Raw genomic sequence first — 24,477 nt, forward strand, 5'->3', positions numbered from 1 at the left:
GGCCTACGCCAGCACTCCTATGAGTCTATCTCTCTTCTCCCCATGTGAAAAGACACCTCTGCCCCCTTGTTTTAAGGAAGAGAAAGATAGACACATGAGAGTACTGGCGTAGGCCACACTCTCGTACAGAAAACTGCTTCCCATTTATTTAATAGACCTTTTGCTTTCTCATAAAAAATAAAAATAAAAGAATACTATGTTTATGGCTAGGCTTTATGAGATATTCTTACGAGGATAAGTTTACTTTAAAAAAATAAATACCCACATTGGAAACCTCATAATAGGAAAGGACAAACTTTTTTTACGTTTATTATTTAATAATCATCTGAATACAAAAAAGGGTGAAGATAGAAGTCCTAGGCGTCACTATACCTAGTGAAGTATAATGTTTCACTATTTGCCACATGGCAATACATAGGTTAATCCATATAATTGAGGATCCCACATACATCTTAATCACCAAATTTTAGTCCACTCCAGAGTAAGCAAGGAAAGTTGCTCAAACTTTGAATCAAAGTTTTAGTAAAAATACTAAAATGTCATCAAATGGAGATGAATATAAAATACAAAATGATATCTTTTGTAATATTAGGTACTTCCTCTACTATTTTTTAAGTTTAAAATAAAATCATGGGAGAAAGTTTTCTATCCGGGAGTGTGGCCTATGCCAGCACTCCCATGAGTCTATCTCTCTTCTCTTCATTTGAAAAGACACCTCAACCCCTTTGTTTTGAAGAGGAGAGAGATAGACACATGGGAGTGTTGGCGTAGGCCATACTCCCAGACAGAAAGCTACTTCCTTAAAATCATACCAAGAAAATGCTTGTGTGGTGTTTATCAAATAGATTTAAATACATAGTGCCTCGTAGGAGTTGGAGGATCCAGCCTAGCCAAACAGGCGGTTGGGTGAGTTGGGCTCACGTTCATGTAAGTGAGCATATGAGAACGGGTTACGTCCATTCAGATGGAATCCACCCTCTGGGACCCAACCCGTACGTGAACGTGTGAACCTGTCTCGGGTTTGGTCATTTCAAAGGGAGGGGGCTGCCTGTGAAATGACCCAAATACCCCTGTTTTGGCTGGACTGGATCCTCCAGCTCCCGCCCCAGCTGGAGGAGAGCCAAATTTAGCGAAAACAGTAATCGCAGCCTCTCCGTCTCAACCTCTAACGTCTTCGTTCTCGAAATCTAAGCCAGCATTTCAGTCATCCCTCGTTGGACTCTACATCAAGTCATCAAGACCAAGCTCCCTTGCCAGTCCCTGAAGATGGCAGTTGCCTCTAGGCCTCTCACCATTGTCGCCGAGACTAAGAAAGCCGTCGCAGTCCTCAAGGGCAATTCCCAGGTGGAAGGCGTTGTCACCTTAACTCAAGAAGACGACGTTCTGTGCTTCGATTCCCTTCCTTTCCTCTTCATGTCAACAACGCTTTGCTAGTGGTGATGATACTGTTCTGCATCTGTCGAATTGGTGAATAGAATTCGTAAGTAATGGTTTTTGTTTGGAACTTCGAGAAGGTGATGTCAGATTGTTCGACTACAGGTCCTATGACGGTGAATGTTCGTGTCACAGGACTCACTCCTGGACCTCACGGTTTCCATCTTGTGAATCTTTATTGTAATCGATTGATCTTAGTTTTCATCATTTCGGCGGCAAATTAAATGAATCAATTCCTTCTAATCTTTCCCCCCTTTTCTCGTTTCCATTTGGGTCCTCTGATGCAGCACAGGTTTGGGCTTTCTCGCGATTACTTGGTTTAATAAATTATCTGAAGATTCAGGGGATTTTGAAGTTTGGAAATGTAGATTAGTACCCTGTGTTAATGAGTCTGTGTTACGGTTCTCTTTCCCCCTCCTCCTCCTCTTTGTTGACCAATTAGGGGCACACTTCAATCCCAATAATATGACGCACAGTGCTCCTGAGGATGAAGTCCGCCATGCGGGTGACCTGGGAAACATAGTTGCTAACATGTTATTAATTGTATGAATTACTGAATTAGTTTCTGTTTCATGTCAATACAGGTGTGGCTGAAGCAACAATTGTAGATAACCAGGTACCACTCTGAAACTTAAATGGTTTGTGAATCTTTTATTCATTTGCGTATTAATTTAGCTAGAATCTGGTACTTGGTCATTGTTAATTTTTTGAATTGGGATTTCTTAAGTTCAATTTTACATGAAATATGCAGGTACCATTTATTGGGTCTAATGCCGTTATTGGAAGAGCTTTTGTGGTTCATGAGCTAAAGGATGACCTTGGAAAGGGTAAAGTTTGATGTCCATTAGCTTCAGCTAATCTGTGTTTCATTTTCCTTTAATTCCCTAACCCAGATGCCGACCCCCCGCGGTTGGTTGATATGATTATCAATTGATTTAACTTTTCTTTCCATTTCTGCTCTTCTGTTTATCTTCTGACTCTTTATGTTTGATGCACCTGTAGGTGGACATGAACTTAGCCTTACCACTGGGAATGTAGGTGGAAAATTGGCCTGTGGTACATTGTTGAAGGCTATTTTTTGTTTGTTAATTTAATGGCCAGAATCTGCATTGACAGCTAGTACTCAACTCATGAATTGCAAAATCAGTTCCAAGTGGTCACATTGATAATTCAGTGTTTATACTCTCTAGGAAAGTTATGAAAGGATGACTGCTCATATAGACATTCTTGACTAAAGCATTTGGTGCATAAATGTGATTTACAAATTGTCTTGGTTGCCGCTATGATTGAGCTGTTCTTCTTATTAATTGCTTAAATTTATGGAGTTGATTTAGAACAATAAAAAGGGTTTTCTAATTGCTTAGCTTATGCTTATCAATGGTCTTTTCACTTCTCAGTTACTATTTGAACTTATTCTTGCCCCCTTCCTCTCCCCGCCCTCCTTGGAGAGGGGGCATCATTATTCATTGTGTATACCCCTTTTTTGAGCTGTGTTGAGTCAATTGATGTTTTGGGTTGCTGTGGGCTTGACTGTTTGCTGCAGTAGTGGATTGTCTGTTTAAGGTTCCCAAAATTCTGGAATCTGGTGTGGTACTCATTAATTTTGACCGTCTAAATGAATTAAAGGGATACTAGTGGAGCACAAAAAGCCAACCCAGTCTATTCTATATGATGAATAATCAATTATGGTATCTGAACCTAATCGGGATGTTTCCTAAATATGATTCCCCATGAAATCTTCCTTACACCTCAAAATTTTCCGTGTTGTGGTTTCCTTCCATGATGGATGTTGGTGTCCTTTCTTTCCCATGGATGTTGGTGGTGCTTTGAAGTGCTCTTTGTATGCATATCATGCATATATGTGAAACTTGTGAAGACAGGAGTAGGAAGAGAAAAAATAGTGAAGCCAGTCTCCTAGTTTCTGGTGAGGATACCTTGGACTTCTTAAGCAGCTGTGGCTTGATATATAAACTAAATTTGATGTGTAACTCACTTCCTTCTTGTGCTTTTTCGTTTTTTTATCAGAGAGCATAATTTAGTTATGGGAAGGGGTTTGCTGTCAGGCTGCATGGTCCCCATGCTAGTGCAGGGGCTAATGGGAGCGTGCACACGGGCATCCAAAGGGAGGGGTCGGGTAGTCATTTCACTGCCCCATGTGAGAGGGCATAGGGGGGGGGGTGCTCGGTAGCATTCTTTTTCCCTTTAGTTATATAGTCAACTAGTCAAGGAAACCTAATCCCCCCAGAGGAAAAGGAAAATAGGTTAAAGAGGATAACAAGGAGAACTTGGCATTTGGGGGGGAATCGAGGTTATAGTTTCTTAGGTTGATGCTTCTAGAGATTCCAAGGATGTTAACCATATTCATGGTTTGAAATAATCGAAAGTGAGATAGGTTGGTCTCTGCTTCCCTTTTGCTTGTTGATTGGCACAGTGGAAGGGTTAAGCTTAATTTGTTTTTTTTATTACTGTGCCCTTAGTATCTAGGGTATAGTTTAAAACTGAGGATATAGTATTTTTTTTGTTCTCTTGTTCTTTGGATGAGTTCTGGGAGACAAAGGGGAGCTGATGCATCAGTTCTTTAAGGTTTTCATACATGGTGAAGTCTCAATCTCATGATTCTATCAATGCTTCTTTCTTTTTTTGGGGGGGGGGGGGGGTGTTGGGTGGTAGAGGAAGAAAAAGGACGTATCCCCTTCTTCCTATGCAATGAAGACCTCTCTCTGCTTTTACCACATCTTTCATGTTCTTGGTCCAAATGGTATTGGCAGGAGCTGATCCTTTCCTGGATCAGGATATTTAAATCCATTTACCACATCTTTCATGTTCTTGGTCCAAATGGTATTGGCAGGAGCTGATCCTTTCCTGGATCAGGATATTTAAATCCATTTACCACATCTTTCATGTTCTTGGTCCAAATGGTATTGGCAGGAGCTGATCTTTTTCTGGATCAGGCTATTTAAATCCGTAAAATGCTCTTCTATCTTATAGTTCTGGATATCATACCTTGCTCCATACATTACTTAGAAGTCTGGATTGTCTGCAGCAAGAATGTGTGATGTATTTTCTATAAACATTGCAAAGGCTGGAGAAAAGCATTTTTTTTCATACATAGGTCCGTAGTACGTATGTAATAGTAGTTATCTACTGAAAATCCCCTTATGATGCTTTTCCTTTTTCTTTCTTTTTGCCTCCCATCAAGCATTTGCATAAAGTAATGAATTACACATTCCAGAGGAGGCAAACTCTTTATTTTGTCCCCGCTTGCCAGTAAAATTCCAGGTTCCTCATTTTTATTATAAGGTTTTCAGTTTTCCTCATTGTACTCTTTCTCTTTGTCAAAATTTACTTAGTTTTTTTTTTTAATGGAAAAAACTTTACATAGTTAAAAAGCTAGTTTTTGGGGTGCCTATTTTTTTTTATTTTATGGAATGAGTAAATGATATATACACCTGCAGATGTTTCTTTGACATGGTGAGGGGCTCATTTCACAATATGTTGCACTTGCCACTGTTGCATTGCATTGAATTGAGCATTTTAGCATCAAATAGAGCAAAAGAAAATATGGAAGATCTAGAAAATGTAGTGACTTTGAGGAGTGGTTAACTATGAAGGGTCTATGGCCTTGCCTATGGACCATGGGTCTATTTGACTATTCCTTTCTACCTAATAGGAGAAATTGATATAAAAAATAAAAATGCTTGAAATAGACTTGCTGAGGGGCTCATTTCATCCTATACTGCTTTCTCAGTAAGTTTGCTCTAACCTTTAGTTATTAAGAGAAGCAACAACGGAGGTAACTGACCCTATTTGTCTGAGACTTCAAGAGCTCGGAATAGACTTGCTGGGTCACAATTGGTTTGGACTGGAAAAGAATAAAATGCTGGGTGAATTCTTTGATAAGAATCTGTTACAGCTTGGCTTTTTCGACCTGAACCCTAACCTGAATCCGATGGTAGGTCCAGAATCCGAAGTGGCAGCCTTGTATACATTTTGGAGTATTGCTTTGATGTTCGAATGAGTAGAAGATGAAGAAGGGAATCTTGGTGGTAACCCGTTGTCTACCGGCAAAATGACGCGTACCTCCCCTATACAAATTTCGAAATTTACAATCTAATGTATAAATCATGGAAAGCGACCTTGACCATGTTTTGGGTATTTGGGGCATGAAAACATCATTGGAAATGTGTTAATACGCGAAACCGCCAAAGCTTGAGGCGTTCCGACACTTGGACAGCACATAAAGCACTCTGGTGGATCACTCTGGTCAACCACTTTACCAACCAGAGTTACTGTTACTACAGATTCCTATCTCGAGAGTGTGGGACCCGGTACCTCGAGTCGGGGATCTTGCCGCCACGTCCCATTTAGCTTGTTGAAATGTTTCCCCAACAACGCTGGTACGTGGGGCCCACTTAACTAACCCTCGTACACAAATTCGGCTAATTAATTAAGATAAGACTAAACTAACCGACTCAACCCACTGTCTATATAAACCAAAAATTAAACCTCAAACTCATTTCACTATTCCTATCTCTATGTGGAATACGTTGGAAGCAGAGAAGAAAAGAAAAGAAAAGAGAAAGAAGAAGAGAAGAAGAGGAGGAAGAACTTGGATTTCCCAAATTCGTCTGAGGTAGTATCTCATCTCATCTCTCTCTTCCTTGATCATAAATCCTATAGCAAGCCTTGCTAATTTCATTCTGAAATTCTCAAATCTTCTAGGATTGTTAAGCTATAAGTTAGAATTTATCCTATTGTTTTTCAATTGGTAAGACAACCTCTAAATCCTAGTTAATTTCCTTTTCAAATCTGTTTTAGACTTAGGATTTGTTGAAGTACTGTTCATGTGACACTGTTCACGTGAACAGTGATTTGGTTGATATGTGTATCTTCTATTTTCCTAATCCTAGTTGGAGTCCTAGTTTCTAATTATGTTAAGTCCTAATTCTACTATGAGTTGTTAGTTTTAGTTTCAGTTTGAGTTGTTAGTTCTAGTTCTTTTCCTATTGTAACTTGGAATCCTATCATGATTAGGAATTCCTAATCTGATTAGGAGTTCCCCTTTCTATTGTAATTTGAGATTATAAATACAAGCATTATAAGGGAGACTGATAAGTTAAATAGTTCTCTCCTCTTCCTCATCTTCTTCGCTTTCTCTTTTCTTCTCTCTAGAGTTACTGGTTACAGGTCCTAGGTTTTCTACATGGTATCAGAGCTATTGTAACCAGTACTAATTCTCTCCATAATAGCTGTTTTGAGAGTTGTTTTAAGTTTTTTGGTTTGAAGAAGGAAACCCTAGTTCATAAAAGAAGAAGAACTAGGGTTTCGTATGATGAATCATACATATTTGATTCGAAGGTTTGCTGGTCATGGTGTTTATTCTGCCGCATGGATTCTCTGGTTTTTGCTATCGATTTTGGGGTTCTGAAATCGCTGAATATGGTAGTCGATTGTTGATGGCGTTTTGATATTGTTGAAACCACTTTTGTTTGATGTTGAGGGGTTCATTGGTTCTTCGATTATTGCGGTCCCTGTTATGGTTTCTGATATTTGTTGGTTCGAAGGTTTGGTCGATGGAGTATATGCTGTCTCCTGGAGTCGATTTTCTGCTTTGCTTGCTGCTGCAGTAATTTTTTGGAGGAGTTACACTCAACTTCATCAATTAATGGTTTGAAGAAGTTCTTTTTCCTGCGGTAGTTGCTGCCCCTCTTCACCTGCGTTTTTTGGAGTCTCTATTCCCTTGAAGACCAAGTCTCTTTTTTTGCTTTGGAGATTGGTTGTTCTTATTGGAGATTCATTCCAGCAGCCATGGACAGCATCTTTTTAAGGTTTTCACTCTCTTGAATCGATTTCTCCAAATATCGAACTATTTTTTTTCCGGTTCTTCTTTGACTGGCTGCATCGATCACTTGCTGGTTTATGGTTTCTCCCTGGTTTCGATCTGAGCTGCAACTACCTCCACGACTGATTTCAGAATCACCACTTCAACTCTATTGTTACTCTCTGGACTCAATATTGTGGGAATCAATAGGCCCTGGTATTACGTTACAACATCTTAAATTTCAGGTTGAACCAAGCTTGCAAGAGTGAGATCTATTAATTGAATCATGTTGGGTTTCCGCTGGATTTGCTGGTTCTGTTGAGTCGTAAGGAAGAAGTTAACATCCTTCTTTATGTTTCCTTTTATTTTATCACAACTCCCTTTGATTTGCTGAATCTATTTGCACTTGTATGCTCCTACCGATGCTAATGTTGCTGCCTATGATTCAAATTTCGTATTTGATTTGTATCGTTGCATCTGGAGGAGAATTTTGGAGTTGTGGCTGGGTTTTGTAAGGTTGAAGTCGATGAGCTGCCGCTGCCGCTGGTTCCTCTTCTTCCTTGGTTTCCGCTGCTGTTTGGAGCCTTGAGGTTGAAGACGATGGGTTCTCCATACTCACGGTTCATTCTCCCCTATTAACCTCTTTGGTATTTAATGCTCCTATTACCCTTCCTTAATTATTACCCATCCATTTCATATCTATTTACATCTTGCCATTAAGTTTTTCTCCTTCCAAGTCTGTCCCCCATTTATAAATCTAATTCCCTACATGACCCATTACTTTCTTATTTACCAAGGGACCCTTGCAAAATTCTGGTTATTTATGGAACTGCCATTCTTTTTTGATACATTCCCCTATTTGACTGCCCAATTGACCCTTAAAATTCTGGTTTATTACCAGTTTGTCCTTTGGCTTGGTTTGTATTTAAAAGTGGATTTCCACCAAATTACAGCCATGCCATCCTTTTTTCCAACACCGTTCCCTTTCAATAATTCTAATTCCCTTCATATCCCCTACATTTGGCCTATACCCATAACCCCTTTGGAAGTTAATGGTTTCTCTAATTTGTCATTTCTTCCTTTTCCATTATCCTTAGCACCTCTTGGATAATTCTGGAATATTATGTTTTTGCCTTATCTCTTACATCATCTCTGTTATGTCCACGTGTACTACGCGTGAGGGGGGGATTATGTACAATACACCTGCAGACATTGCAGAACGCAGAACTTGCAGGAATATTGGTGCAGAACATAGAAGATCAGTTTTCTCCACCATTGCTATTGGGTATCCTTCGTTATTGGGTTGAGTTTGCCGTAAGGGGGAGATTGAAGTATTGAAGAGTATTGAAGATATTTGGTTGTTGCCTATTTGAGGACTTTCAGTTGGGTTGATACAGTATTTTTTCCGCTCTCTGATTCTATTTGTTTTGGAAGACATTCCAGTCTTGGTTTGCTGATCATGTCTGTCTAAGTTTTGAAGATTTATTTGGGAGCTGCATTCATATGTCAAGCTGGATTCTGCTGCACCTTAGTTTTTTTTTTCCCATTTTGTTCAAGTTGGGCATTAATACCTTGTATGCGCCAACTTGAGGGGGAGTGTTAGCATTATTTGGAGTTTTTTTTTCTTTAGTTCAAGCTGGATTTTCTTTCCTTACTTATTTGTATAATTCAGCTTGAGGGGGAGTGTTGAGGTACTGTTCATGTGACACTGTTCACGTGAACAGTGATTTGGTTGATATGTGTATCTTCTATTTTCCTAGTCCTAGTTGGAGTCCTAGTTTCTAATTATGTTAAGTCCTAATTCTACTGTGAGTTGTTAGTCTTAGTTTCAGTTTGAGTTGTTAGTTCTAGTTCTTTTCCTATTGTAACTTGGAATCCTATCATGATTAGGAATTCCTAATCTGATTAGGAGTTCCCCTTTCTATTGTAATTTGAGATTATAAATACAAGCATTATGAGGGAGACTGATAAGTTAAACAGTTCTCTCCTCTTCCTCATCTTCTTCGCTTTCTCTTTTCTTCTCTCTAGAGTTACTGGTTACAGGTCCTAGGTTTTCTACAGGATTTCTATAATTTCTTCATCTAATTCTGTTTCTAAGTTAATACTTAACCAATTCATGGTTTATGGATTAGCTTTTACCAATTAAAAACAAATTTTCTATCATGTATGACTGTATTTGTAATTGGAAATCAAAATCCATTGCATACACCCAACCCCAACTCAATTTAACAAATTACCCATTTCCCAAACCTATACTTGGGTTCAATTTGAATAATCTATGACCTAGACACCATCCCTGATGTCAATTGGGAAAGACCAACCCAAAACCTCCATTAAAACTCTGTTTTTCTTTTTTTTTTTCGTTTCTGGTTGTCTCTGGTGGAAGTTACTGGTCAACCAGAGACATAGACCAGAGTTACTGAAAGGTGTTTCTTCACTTCAAATCTATTCCGAATCGACCCTAACTTATCTTGGGATCTCAGTATCATTAAAATATCATCTAGTATGCATGTTTAATTGATAGCTTTTAGAAACCTAACTCTCGAGTCAATTTTTCCGTTTGCTGTTTGTTTCTGGTGGAAGTCATTGGTCAACCAGAGACACAGACCAGTATTGCTGTCAGACGTTCTCTTAGCTCCAGACCTGTTTTAAATTAACCTAACCTATATTGGAACTCCAGAAACATTAGGATACCGCCTAACATATATGTTTAGTTTATAAATATTAGGAACTAACTCTTAGATCATTGAACCTACTGGCAAACGACTCGTGAACTAACCCGACAGCGCAAAATCAACTAAAGCAAGGTGAGTGAGGATTGGCCTTGATTTTATTTTTGGTGTGTTTATCATTTTAGATTGATTATTAGGAACCGTGCATATGTATGAATTTATTCTTGTTAGAATCTGTCTTATTAATTATTTCGTTTATACTTTATGATTACGAAATTGTGAAATTACGATGTGATGTGGAATGTGTTGGAATGTGAACTCTGTATGTTAGAATAGATGCCGTAGACGGCTTGGAAATGAGAGGTATGGTATGCCGTAGTATGGGATGCGGGAGCACTGTACACCTCGTATTGTGCCATTTAGATTGCATATGGTTAGGGACGACATTCCTTGGTACTACAACCCTTACCAGTAGGGGTCCAGGTGTTGGGTGATCATAGCCCCCTGTCGCTGAGGAGTGTGTGGAACACCGGGGTGGGGTCCAAGCTATGATTATCGGAGTCTACCCACAGGGGGATCTGGGGATTACGACCGGTTTGGGCTCCATGCAACAATTGAGGTTACGGCTTTGGTTGAGTTGACGAACCCAAGTCTGTTTTCTCGAGTTGTTGGCGTAGTACCGACTTAGAGACTTAGGTATTGATTGTTAGATGGAAATTAGGTTTAAAATCAATCCATGCATTTAGGATTTTTGTTTTGTATGTGCAAATGCTTGTGTGTGTGGTCTATCCTTTACTTGCTGGGCTCGGTGGAGCTCACCCCTGTGCAATATTTTCTTTTAGATGATCTTACAAGTGGATACGGTGGTGGCGGAGGGGATTACTTGGAGAACTGGGACTGATGACGTAGTCTTTTTAATTGTTTTTCTTTTGTTAAAACTCTACTCTTTATGGCGGATGTATTTCCACTATATATATTTTAGTATAGCTTGTTTCTAGTCCGATGGATGAAATTATGTAAATCTAGGCTGTTTGGGAAAAAGGGGATCTGAATGTAAATAATATTTATATAAACTTGTGAATTGTACTTTCCGCGCACTCTGATCAATGAAATACTTTTTATCTTGATTTGGTGTTGTGCTTGTGACGTGTAAATACTGCATCTGGATCCTGGAGGTCTTCGAGTACTTCGGGTATTCGGGTCACTAGCCGAATCCTCCCCGGGAGTAGTTTTCGGGTGTGACAAAGATGGTATCAAAGCGTGATGCTCTATTTACACTCACAAGCGACGGAAGCGAAAGTAAAATGGACTAAAGCCAAAAACAAATAAATAAATAAATAACATAAATATAAAGTGGGGGTAGAAGAACATCATAGGAGACTAGTCAGGTGCAAAAAGCCGATAATATATATATTAACTAAGAGCATAAGCTTTTACGTCAGGACTGCAGGAAAAAAAAAAAACACAACTAGTAAAAGAAAAAGACAGAAACAAAAACATAAACATAGCTAACAACTACAAAAGATCCTAAGCTCTAAGTCTACTCCTAAGGCAGGTCCTGTGCTGATGGCGTTGGATGCGAATCAACTTGAAAACGTGCATCCTAGAAATCGAGCTTCGCTCCATGATACCCAATCTGTCCTCCACTCTTGTGAAGCCCTGATCCATCCGGGTAGATATGTTGGTGAGCCCTGTACCCGCACGTCCTCCCAACCATAAACTCCAACTGGTGGTAACGGTCCCTGTAATGATGAGACCCCAGCATGACCTCCAACAGTGGCAACCTGATGCGGTCCTCCTTCCTCATTGCTACCAGCTTTGTTAAATAACTGCATTCTTTTGAGGGTAGCATTGTTGATTGACTCTGTTCCCTCTCCACCTATCGCCTCATCAGTAAAATCAAACCCAAAGTATTGAAACGCTCGTAAACTCTGAATTTCTTGAGATGCTCTGTATTGATTACCTTACCATCCTCCACCTTCTTCACACAATAGGTATCCCATTTTTTTATTTTTTTATTTTTTTTAAATTGAGTAATTTAAGAATCGGTCCTCATCAAATTCCCCCATTTTCTCTTCCTCCTTTGTAGAAGTAACATATGACTTATCCTTTGATGATGGCTGGGTTGGTGACTCTTGTCGTTGCCGTTTATTAGCCAAAGTCTTCCTTGATGCACCACTGGCTCTACTTGAAGACATGGCTATAAAGAAACAATAACAGATGAAAAGAGTTAGAAGTTTTACAAAAAAAAAAAAAAAAAAGAAGAGAAAATTATATGATACACATAAACATCACAAATAAGAATAACAAAGAAAGCATTTAGTTGAAGCAATGAACAAAGAGGAACAACATTTACAAAAAAAAAAAAAAAAAATCATAAGAAAAGACAAGGTTTGTAAGAAACGAAAATAACTAAATAAAGAAATTTAGGGATTTCAAATAAAACTTACCTTTTTGCAATACTGAGTACAAGAACCTTGAAGAAAAGCCTTGGAATGATAAGAGAATACTTTAAAAAAAAAAAAAAAAAAAAAAAAGAGAGCCTTTGGTCGATCTTAGAGCAACCGCTCTCCCAAAAGTCTAATAAGAAATGGAGAAAATGAATTGTGATTTGGGTTTTAAAACCTATCCCCGATACTCTGGTTGATGTGACTGGTCGATACCTCACATAGACCAGAGACTGGCAGGACACTTAAATTCGGTTGAGATTGAGTTAAATACTTTTGAAACTTAGTTTTGGACACCTTACCCATAATTTAATCCCTATACTCACAAAATAAATTATACCCGTTTAATGGGATACGCTTCCTTAAGTACAAAAATTTAGATTCTCAAATGTACAGTAACGGATAGAGAACTATGTGGTTTGATCGAACTCCTAGTTAGAACCATGGTACTAAATCTCGTTTCATTTCGGTGTTTCGGTTTGACCTAAATTTCCGAGATACCGAAATTTCAGTCGAAATATGGTATTTTTCTGTGGGTGTAAAATGCCAAAAATGTCCGAGATTTTCGAAATTTTCGAAACGAGATGACCGAAATTACCGAGATTTCCGAAATATTCAAAATATTGCATTTTTTCATATCGGACTTGCGTTTCGTTTCGGACAGGTCGAGATACTCGAAATATTCGATATCTCGACCGAAATTTCGCAAGTTTTAGTACTATGGTTAGAACCTACTCTAGTTGACTACAGCCCGAGCGAAAAAAAAAAAAAAAAATAATGCCATAAGGAGATTTGCAAATGAATTACACCTTAAGACCAATTGAAGAATACCATTATGACAGTAACGACGCTCATGAGCTGAATAATAAACTCGAAAAGATAATCAATGAATTGTAGATATCTTCAGACCTAGTTGTACCACAATTGAACCCTAACAGCCAGGGACTTCTGCGTAATCGAAAGAGGAATAGAATAACTCCAGACTCAAACAACCCATATCGAAATCTTACTCCATCCACAGTCAGACCAAATTTAGTGTTTAAGTTAGGACACACGAGTACACATTTCTACTTAATCTTGCCTCATCATCCTTCTATCTAAACTGTTCGACTTTAAATTTCAAATCTTACATCATACTTTTGTGAAGCATCTACCCTTGATTGATTCCATTCTAATATTTAGAGAGTACAATGTTGTCCCAACATATGTGATATGTCGAATCTTCTTATTGCATCCAAGCAAGTATATATATTCCCAAATTTTCTTTTCAGAAACAATCATGGTTCGAACTCGATCCAATAGAAATGTTCCTCGTGGATTGTGTCCTTCTATCATTCATCCACACTTATTTGAATATTATTTAAGTTTAGTGCATCACACTCCTTCGTTCCTACTACTTTTACTAGTAATAGAAATATGCCCTAGAAAAAACTTGGAACATAAATTAATGGTTAGCACTCTTGTTGTATATGTTGTGAATCTAAACAAAGTGTATGAACTTTATCCATTAGGAAATCTTATATTCGTATCTAGATTCTGGAATGACAATGAGAGACCGCAGACGTGTAATAAAGTCTCGATAAGGATATATGCCCATGAATCAAATGGATAGAACCTTATAGACTGGATTCAAGTAAGTATGAGGTATATCAAGTAATTGGGAATGAATAACAGATCTGGAGGCTTAAGTTGGCAAAAATAACGGACACAGATGTCAGTATAACCAAGAATAGCCAAGAATAATGAGGACTAGAACTGAAAGATTTTTTACAAAACCTTGCTCAACAATAGGTATGAGTGGAGTAATGGGTCACCAAATGTCCCCTTCGCCATTGGGAGTGAACAGTAGCGATCCCATCAATACCCTATTCATTCTAAAATTGAGTTAGGTATTGAAGAACATGAAGTGAAGGTCTTCACAAAAAAAAAAAATCTTGTAAGCAAAGTGGTATAAACTTATACCATATAACCCAAAGTTGTAAGAAACATAGATTGGTGGGTGGAATACACGAGGATAACTTGATCAGTTGATTTTTTGAAGTATACGTTTGGGGTTCGATTTCCCTTGGATCCTTATAATAAGTAGAGTCTTAGATTAACTAAACCTGGGTGTGATTTACATCGCTTGTTGAGGGCTGAATATTTGATAATTAAATCCTTGGCAGCTCAATTAAAACGAAAGAGGCATGCCAATACGAGACAAAAAAGTACTATGAAGTAATCGCCTCAATAAAGGAACATCTAGGTGGCGAAAAGATGAAGGTGATTGAGGTATCCTCACTTGTACAGATCCCCAGACACGCCAAATTTCAAGGACGACATTTCTGTAAGGTGGGGAGAATGTTACAACACTTTTTCGACCCGTACCCTAACCGAATCCAATGGTAGGTCCCAAATTCGATGGTAGGTCCAGAATCCGAAGTGGCAGCCTTGTATACATTTTGGAGTATTGCTTTGATGTTCGAACGAATAGAAGATGAAGAAGGGAATCTTGGTGGTAACCCGTCGTCTACCGGCAAAATGACGCGTACCTCCCCTATACAAATTTCAAAATTTACAATCTAATGTATAAATCATGGAAAGCGACCCTGACCATGTTTTGGGTATTTGGGGCATGAAAACATCATTGGAAATGTGTTAATACGCTAAACTGCCAAAGCTCGAGGCGTCCTGACACTTGGACAACATATAAAGCACTCTGGTCAACCACTTATACCAACCAGAGTTACTGTTACTGTAGATTCCTATCTCGGGAGTACGGGATCCGGTGCCTCGAGTCGGGGATCTTGCCGCCGCGTCCCATTTAGCTTGTTGAAATGTTTCCCCAACAACGTTGGTACGTGTGGCCCGCTTAACTAACCCTCGTACGTAGATTCGGCTAATTAATTAAGATGCGACTAAACTAACCGACTCAACCCACTGTCTATATAAACCAAAAATTAAACCTAAAACTCATTTCACTATTCCTATCTCTATGTGGAATACGTTGGAAGCAGAGAAGAAAATAAAAGAAAAGAGAAAGAAGAAGAAGAAGAAGAAAAGCAGAAGAGAAGGAGAGGAGGAAGAACTTGGATTTCCCAAATTCGTTTGAGGTAGTATCTCATCTCATCTATCTCTTCCTTGATCATAAATCCTATTGCAAACCCTGCTAATTTCATTGTGAAATTCCCAAATCTTCTATGATTGTTAAGCTATAAGTTAGAATTTATCCTATTGTTTTTCAATTGGTAAGACAACCTCTAAATCCTAGGTAATTTCCTTTTCAAATCTGTTTTAGACTTAGGATTTCTATAATTTTTTCATCTAATTCTGTTTCTAAGTTAATACTTAACCAATTCATGGTTTATGGATTAGCTTTTACCAATTAAAAACAAATTTTCTATCATGTATGACTGTATTTGTAATTGGAAATCAAAATCCATTGCATACACCCAACCCCAACTCAATTTAACAAATTACCCATTTCCCAAACCTATACTTGGGTTCAATTTGAATAATCTATAACCTAGATACCATCCCTGATGTCAATTGGGGAAGACCAACCCAAAACCTCCATTAAAACTCTGTTTTTCTTTTTATTTTTTGTTTCTGGTTGTCTCTGGTGGAAGTTATTGGTCAACCAGAGATATAGACCAGAGTTACTGAAAGGTGTTTCTTCACTTCAAATCTATTCCGAATCGACCCTAACTTATCTTGGGATCTCAGTATCATTAGAATATCATCTAGTATGCATGTTTAGTTGATAAATTTTAGAAACCTAACTCTCGAGTCAGTTTTTCTGTTTGCTGTTTGTCTCTGGTGGAAGTCACTGGTCAACCAGAGACAGACCAGTATTGCTGTCAGACGTTCTCTCAGCTCCAGACCTGTTTTAAATTAACCTAACCTATATTGGAACTCCAGAAACATTAGGATACCGCCTAACATATATGTTTAGTTTATAAATATTAGGAACTAACTCTTGGATCATTGAACCTACCGGTAAATGACTAGTGAACTAACCCGGTAGCGCAAAATCAACTAAAGCAAGGTGAGTGAGGATTGGCCTTGATTTTATTTTTGGTGTGTTTATCATTTTAGATTGATTATTAGGAACCGTGCATATGTATGAATTTATTCTTGTTAGAATCTGTCTTATTAATTATTTCGTTTATACTTTATGATTACGAAATTGTGAAATTACGATGTGATGTGGAACGTGTTGGAATGTGAACTCTGTATGTTATAATAGATGTCGTAGACGGCTTGGAAACAAGAGGTATGGTGCGCCGTAGTATGGGATGCGGGAGCACTGTACACCTCGTACTGTGCCATTTAGACTGCACATGGTTAGGGACGACATTCCTTGATACTACAACCCTTACCAGTAGGGGTCCAGGTGCTGGGTGATCATAGCCCCCTGTCGCTGAGGAGTATGTGGAACACCGGGGTGGGGTCCAGGCTATGATTATCGGAGTCTACCCACAGGGGGATCTGGGGATTACGACCGGTGTGGGCTCCATGCAACAATTGAGGTTACGGCTTGGGTTGAGTTGACGGACCCAAGTCTGTTTTCCCGAGTTGTTGGCGTAGTACCGACTTAGAGACTAGGCATTGATTGTTAGGTGGAAATTAGGTTTAAAATCAATCCATGCATTTAGGATTTTTGTTTTGTATGTGCGAATGCTTATGTGTGTGGTCTATCCTTTACTTGCTGGGCTCGGTGGAGCTCACCCCTGTGGAATATTTTCTTTGAGATGATCTTACAAGTGGATACGGTGGTGGCGGAGGGGATTACTTGGAGAGCTGGGACTGATGACGTAGTCTTTTCAATTGTTAAAACTCTACTCTTTATGACGGGTGTATTTCCACTGTAAATATTTTAGTATAGGTTGTTTCTAGCCCGATGGATGAAATTATGTAAATCCAGGTTGTTTGGGAAAAAGGGTATCTGAATGTAAATAATATTTTTATAAACTTGTGAATTGTACTTTCCGCGCACTCTGATCAATGAAATACTTTTTATCTTGATTTGGTGTTGTGCTTGTGACGTGTAAATACTGCATCTGGATCCTGGAGGTCTTCGAGTACTTCGGGTATTCGGGTCACTAGCCGAATCCTCCCAGGGGGTGGTTTTCGGGTGTGACAGAATCCCTTAAAAGGGCCGAGTAACTCAATTATTCCTCACTGTTTTGAATTCTAGTTGCGAATTTTGTTTAATACGATTTTCTTTAAAATCTTGGTGTGATTGATTAAAGATTGTTCCTGATTATTGTTGAACCTCAGTCCTTTCCTCCCCCTCCCCCCTTTCTTTTGTTTTTGCTTCTATGTTGATTTTCTGTGTAACTGCATAGAATTGGTGGAAGCTCTGGTATCCCACTACTTCAATTCTTACGTTGACTGGCAATGTTTATCCTGCAAATAAATGCTTATAGTTCAAGCAAACCCTTCATTTGGTTGTGAGGAAGTCATTCTTATTACAACTTATGAAAATTTTGTATAAATGGGTTCTTTTTTAATTCTATCTTATGATCTGCTGTCTCAAAACCCTAAACCCCTTCAAAGAAATCACCTTTCCTCTTTAGAACCCTAAATTTTGAATATTTTATTTTTCCGACCTTATATTCCTGCAAATTTCTATTATTATTTAATATCATTTTAAAAGCTCTTGACATTGTGGGGTTTCTATCCTGTTTCTGGAATTCACCAGCCAAATTATGTTTTTAAGACTTCATGAACCAGCACTCTCTTGTGGTACCCATGGAGTGCGGCATTCTTTTGAAATACATACATTTCATGTGGTTTCTGGTGTAGTAAGTATTAATAGAATTCTTTTGAGCTTCGAGTTTTCAATGATCATTGGGTGACAAATCTCTGCAGTTTTCTGGCTCTAGTTATTTTTCCTGTTTGCATTTCTTCATTTAAATCCCTCCCCCCCTTCTTTTATGTCCTCATTTATATGTGGATATGCAGGTGTGGTTGGTTTGACTCCAGTTCAGTGAGAGTCCCTAGTTTGAAACTAATCTGGTATTCAACTATGGCTTCCCTTTTACAAGTGTCATGGAGAGTTAGATAGTCTTTTTGAAGTCAAGAGGATGCAGTTGAGATAGTTGAGAAGAAGGTGTTGAGTCATACTGTAGAATTTGAGGGACATTACCATGTACTTGCCTCAACAAATTTAAGGACAATTGTTTGTGCTTTGAAGTCCTTATTCTTGGCTTTTATATGCATTGCTGTTTTGAATCAGGAATCTTCTCAACTCCTGTTTTGAAACTTCTCTGTGAAGAAAGAATGTAACTAGTTTCGATTAAAAGATGGAAATCCTTGGATGTGGAGAAAACTGTCTAATATTGTGATCAGTATCAGTTTCAGGTTAATAAATCTGAGAAACTGGTATGAACCAAAACAAATTGTGAGAAGTTAACATGAAGAATGAAGGAGAGTGGAATTCAGGCTGTGATTGATAGGATACACTGAGGAGTTTGAAGAGTATATGTTGCCAGTAGCTCAGCCTGCACTAGGGAAGCTCCTTTAGTGGCCATCCAAGCTACAGAGTGGGACATGGGTTACTGCAAAAGAACCAATGAGTGTCATGGGAGAAATCCAAGATGAACTCTAGTACTTCGAAATCGCAAGCCCTAGTAAGATTTGCAGTTTTATGGTGGTCTATTGGCGATGTGCCAATGTTAATGTTTCATCCGTCCAAGCTTGTTCAAGAGCATTGGTGGTGGTAACACAATGGTCTAACCAAAGCTTGGTACACTTCCACCATGATCGATTGGGAGGAGGGATATCTCTTGTAATTTGGCCGATCTGATTCGGGTTCTTGAATCCATGCTGGTTGTTGAACAGGGTTCCTATGAGCTGTGGAAGTGAAGTGTGACAATGTTCTCTAACTACCCAAACGCAGGAACAGAACTTGATTATTACAGTCATGGTCAACCTATGAACCCAATTGTATGCTTTGGACTCTGGGTTCATGTGGCGTTGAGGCCTTATGTGAACGCAGCAATTGCAGTCCAATTTTCGTATTTTCTTTGGGCATGAGCGGTTTTAATTGTAAGTCTCCTATAATATAAGTCAAGTACTAATTAAGGGAAGTTAAATATGGATGTTGAGTAGCTCAAGTACCACAACCTCAAATGTGAACATTACGTATACTGTCAGATTGGAATCTGAGGGATTCAAGCTATTTTATCGTGGCATACATGGTATTAAGCATCGGTATTGTATTGGTACCGATAGAGATCGATTCTTATAAATAAAAAAAACCGATAGAGATCGATTCTGATATGATACGGATCGGTGATGTCACTATCTATTGAGGGCAATATAGTTAAAATTTGACATTTTATGTGATACCTATATGATACCAATACAGATCGATAGTGTTGGTATCTATTGAGGGAAAAATAGTTCAAATATGACTTTTTATGCAATACCTATATGATACTGATATGGATTAATGGTGTTGGTATCTGTCGAGGGTAAAATAGTCAAAAAATTGATTTCTTATCCAAATTTGAGGTCAAAATGGTCTGATCCAACCCGATATGTTCGAACCGCATCAGTATTGCTATGATGCTATTGATATTGATCGAGACCAATCCGGTTACTGATACCGTGATTTAAATCCATGGTTGTGTGAGTTCAGTTAAGTCTGAATCAATAAGGGTATTAAGAGCAACATTCTAAAAATTGGGATTCAGATCAACTTGAGAGATTGATTAGCCAAAAAAATGAACAGGACAAAGGACATGAAAATAAAAAAATAAAAAAAACAACGCCTCACATTCCTTGGTTCACCGAGGGTGGGAAGCCTTCGGAATAGGGATCTTATTATTATTATTATGGGAAGTAGTTTTCGATACAGGAGTTTGGCCTACGCCAGCATTCCCATGTGTCTATCTCTCTCCTCCTTAAAGCAAAGGGGCAGAGGTGTCTTTTCACATGGGGAGGAGAGAGATAGACTTAGCACTCCCAGACAAAGATCTTTTTCCCTATTATTTTTTGGGCAACAGATTTGTACTTGGTCGCATGGTCTCTACACAAACGTCTGGGCCAATGGGTGAACACACCTTGGTATCTACCCAAGAGGTTGAGGCGTCATCTCATGGTGCATTATGAGAGGGCGTAGAAAACACCACCAAGTAGAGATATTTTTTCCTTATTTATTATTATTAGGATAAATTACACGTCACCCCCTGATTTTCAAATGAAACTCAAATCAACCCCTGATTTTTGAAAATACTCAAATCACCTCCTGTATTAGACCCCAATATGATAAATTAGTCCCTATCGTTAGTTTTATACTGGTAAGTGATGATATCAGTCAGTTAAATAAATTTAAATCCCTAAACTACCCTTGACATCCAAACATAGATTTTGAAGGGTGGTATTGTAAATTTAAGCTCAATGTTTTAGTACAAGGATAAAATAGTCCTTTCACACCAATAACTAACAGCAGACTAACACCGTTACTGTAGAGGGAGATGGATGAGTATTTTCAAAAATCAGAGGGTGATTTAAGTTTCGGTTGAAAATCAGGGGGTGATGTGTAATTTACCCTTATTATTATTATTGGAAAGAGGATACCACTCGATCCTATAGTGAACGCCACCTGGTCATTTTTCGCACCCCTATGTCAGGGCACAGGGGCGGGGTGTCTGATGCCACCGCGCTGCGTTCTTTCTCCCTATTATTATTGTATGAAAAGTCCAATCGTAATCGATTTTTATCCCTATGAACACCAAACTTCAATTGAACGTTTTGGCCCTTTTGCGTTGCGTTTACGGTCAATGAGACGTGCTTCAAGCCTAACCTTCCTTCGATCACTTGAGGTCCCCTCTCCCCCGCCCCCTCCAAAACTTTTAATCTCTCTCTCTCTCTCTCTTGCTCTCTTTCATTCATATGCACACATGCATGCATCATGTACGTCACACATGCATCATCATAATCATCAGCATCACACATTCGTGTGTCACGTAGGTAGGTCTTGATATCCATGTTAACATCAAGAAGTAGTATGAGATTGGCTAGGGTCATGTATGATCAATGTTGAATGTCATCATTTAAACTACTTCCCTTTCTGCCTCCTCTCTTTCTCTTCCTTTATTAAATATACTGTTTTACTATCCATATTTTGACTTGACATGTAAAATGTCAATATAAGCAGGCAGTGTAGACCCCTCTCCCTTAAAATATAGATCCTTTCAAAATGTTATAGCAATAAAGAGGCGTTGTTAAGTTTTACAAGAAATAAAGCACAAGTCGCCCATGTAAGGCAGGATTGCCTTTCTTCTAGGGTGAAGAGACAGGTTTTGGAGTAAATATGGCCACCCATCTTTTCCAAACTCTCTGACTTTGCACCATAATTGACTACTTCGGCCTCCAATTCGCTTGCTCTCTCGATCGCTATCTATCCAGTTTTCAGTTTTCAATTCATGGATAAGATTTTTTGTTTCACATGGGGTAAGACAGTAATTTCACATGCTTCTATGTTTGGATTACAGGGGCCATGCGACTAGTCAACGTTCTTTTTCTCTGAAAAGAATTTTGGGAAGATTTGTGAACTAGGGTTTCAAGAATTGGAATAGAATTGGTTAGATCGGTTGAGTCTGATCTCGATTTTGACAATTAACTAATGTAAGAATATTTATTAGTAGATTTTTTTTAGTTTGACTTTTCATGCATCTTTTATTTATGGGACTCTCAAAATGATACCTCTATAGTGTATTTAGAATTTGACACATTCTTTTAATTACCCTTTATCTTATTCCTAAAAGTTCAAGTCAGTAGTGAAAAAGAATTTTCAAAATAAATTGAAAATGAGTTATCAAAAATTGTCATTATCATGCACATTTTTCAAGTGAAAATGTGAAATAACATGATTTAATTACCTCATTTGAAAGAAAAAAAGTATTATAATAAAACAGCAAAAGAGTTAAAAAAAAAAAAAAAGGCATAACCAATGCACGAGACTCCCACCACTATGGAGTCTGAGGAGGATCATAGTATACGCAACCTTACCCCTACTTTCACAAAAAGGCTGTTTCCAGACTTGAATCCGTGACCATTTGATAAAAGAGTAAGATTACAAATTATTTGACACCTTAAAGGCGTCAATAAAAAATCCTTTTATGGAATCAATACATAAGAATGAGATAGCAAGATACGAGCATGGCCTTAAAAATAATCATATTTAAAAAAAAATGTAAAAATATAAAATAAAAAAAGTCACATAAGCCACAACTACAAGTTTTTAAATTTCCTTGAAGCTTCAATTGCAAAAGATATGTTAGAGTTGATCAATTTTACCTCTCAATGCTCAGTTTAACGTTTCTAATGTTCTTACAGTTACCTTAGACAAGCTATACCTCAGCTACAAGATGGAGCTTGCCTCTCCTTCCTTCTCCTTCCTTTTTGTAAAACCCAAATTAATAGTGCAGTTTTTTCCAATATGTGTTGAGATGTTGGGAGTTATAGAGGTATATGCCACATTGGTTATCTAGGAGCTTGGATGTGTCTTAATATACTCTTGGGTCATATCCACCCATTACCTTAAGGTTGGAGCCCCCAAGTGGTACACTTTATTTAACATGAAATGGTTGTTGTGATAGTGGTTAACTCTGACAGTGTTTGTTGTTGGTCCCAAGCCCGAATAAAAGAGGAGGGTTGGTGTGTAAGGTTGGCAGCCAGCACAAAAAAATCCTTTTACATGGATTCTACAGCCTTATATTATAAACGTCACGATAAGGCGTTCTCGACAAAATAAGCAACATGCTAGCTACAGTATGACCCGGGTGTAGTGATAAGTGACCAAGGATTAGCTAGGGTGTCTCCTCTAAGTGACGTGTTGTGTCGGTGCCCGGATGTGGTGACAAGTAAGCAAGGGTTCTCGCATTGTGGATGAGTTCGGATAAAGAAACAAGTCCAAAAATGTTAGATTAGATTAACATCTTGGAACATTGGATCTTTAACAGATAAGAGTCTAGAATTGATAGATGTTATGAAGAGAAGAAGGATTAGCATATCCTGTGTTCAAGAGACTAAGGAGGTGGACGACTTTAAACTTTGGTATACGAAGGATAAAAGTAGTAAAAGTGGTGTGGGCATAGTAGTGGATAAAGATTTAAAGAATGATATGGTGGATGTTAAAAAATTCGAAGATAGGATTTTACCCATCAAGTTTGTATTGGAGAAAGAGGTTGTCAATGTAATAGCATTTGTGCACCTCAAGTAGGATTGGATGAAAATAGTAAGTTACAATTTTAGGAATATATGTATGGATTAGCGCAAGGTTTTAGTCAGGAGAAAAGATTATTATAGAGGGTGATCTGAATGGATATGTTGGGAAAGATCATAGAGACTACAAAGGTGTACATGGAGGATATGGTTTTGGAGAGAGGAATGAGGAGGGGATCTAAATCTTAGATTTTGTTGCGACTTATGATTTATCCATTGTAAACGCTTACTTTGAAAAGAGATATGAGCATTGATCGAGTTACCTTCAAAAGTGGGCATCATAGTAGCCAAATATGTTTCTTCCTAACTAGAAGGTTGTCCGATAGACAATTACATAAGGACTGTAAGATTATATCAGGGGAGAGCAACAACAACAACAACAACTATAACCTTATCCCAACTAAATGGGGTTGGCTAGATGGATCCGATCAAGGGAGAGCCTAACCACACAATATAGAGTAGTGGTAATGGAGATGTGCCTCACTACATAGAGTTATAAGAAAGCTAAGCTTATTTGCCCTAGGATAAGATGGTGTAACTTAAAAGGAGATTTGAAATCATTTACTGATGAAGTGGTCAAACAAGGAAAGTGGGACTTTAATGGAGACATGAACATGATGTGGAATGAGATGACTATTTGTATTAAGAAGGTTGTTGAAGATGTCCTAGGTGAATCAAAAGGAAAACTCCATTCCTCTAAAGAGACTTGGTGGTGGGATGATGAGGTTCAAGCAAAGAAGCTAGTTTTAAGACATGGCAAAGGACTATGGATATAGAGGATCTACAAATACAAAAATTTGTCAAAAATGAAATTAAGAAGATTGTGGAAAAAGTAAGGGCGCAGAAATATGAAGATCTTTATAACAATCTGAACACAAAGGAA

At 38.3% G+C, this 24,477-nt stretch overlaps 1 protein-coding gene across 1 annotated transcript; it reads left to right on the forward strand.

Moving 5' to 3' along the window:
• Window positions 1-1,249: 1,249 nt before the first annotated feature.
• LOC122655111 (superoxide dismutase [Cu-Zn], chloroplastic-like) lies at window positions 1,250-18,684 on the forward strand. The gene is made up of 8 exons (XM_043849347.1): window positions 1,250-1,380; window positions 1,512-1,602; window positions 1,678-1,695; window positions 1,727-1,963; window positions 2,007-2,050; window positions 2,186-2,261; window positions 2,437-2,490; window positions 18,324-18,684. The coding sequence occupies exons 1-8, from the start codon at window positions 1,267-1,269 to the stop codon at window positions 18,350-18,352; spliced, it is 663 nt and encodes a 220-aa protein (XP_043705282.1). The 5' UTR covers window positions 1,250-1,266; the 3' UTR covers window positions 18,353-18,684.
• Window positions 18,685-24,477: the final 5,793 nt, after the last annotated feature.

The sequence above is a fragment of the Telopea speciosissima genome, chromosome 3 (genome assembly GCF_018873765.1).
Source record: "Telopea speciosissima isolate NSW1024214 ecotype Mountain lineage chromosome 3, Tspe_v1, whole genome shotgun sequence".
NCBI lineage: Eukaryota > Viridiplantae > Streptophyta > Magnoliopsida > Proteales > Proteaceae > Telopea > Telopea speciosissima.

Coding starts and splice junctions, on each gene's coding strand:
- LOC122655111 (XM_043849347.1), top strand. CDS start 1,267: ATGGCAGTTGCCTCTAGGCCTCTCACCATTGTCGCCGAGACTAAGAAA. Junction 1,381..1,511: donor CCTTAACTCAAGAAGACGAC/GTTCTGTGCTTC, acceptor TGGAACTTCGAG/AAGGTGATGTCAGATTGTTC. Junction 2,051..2,185: donor CAACAATTGTAGATAACCAG/GTACCACTCTGA, acceptor TGAAATATGCAG/GTACCATTTATTGGGTCTAA.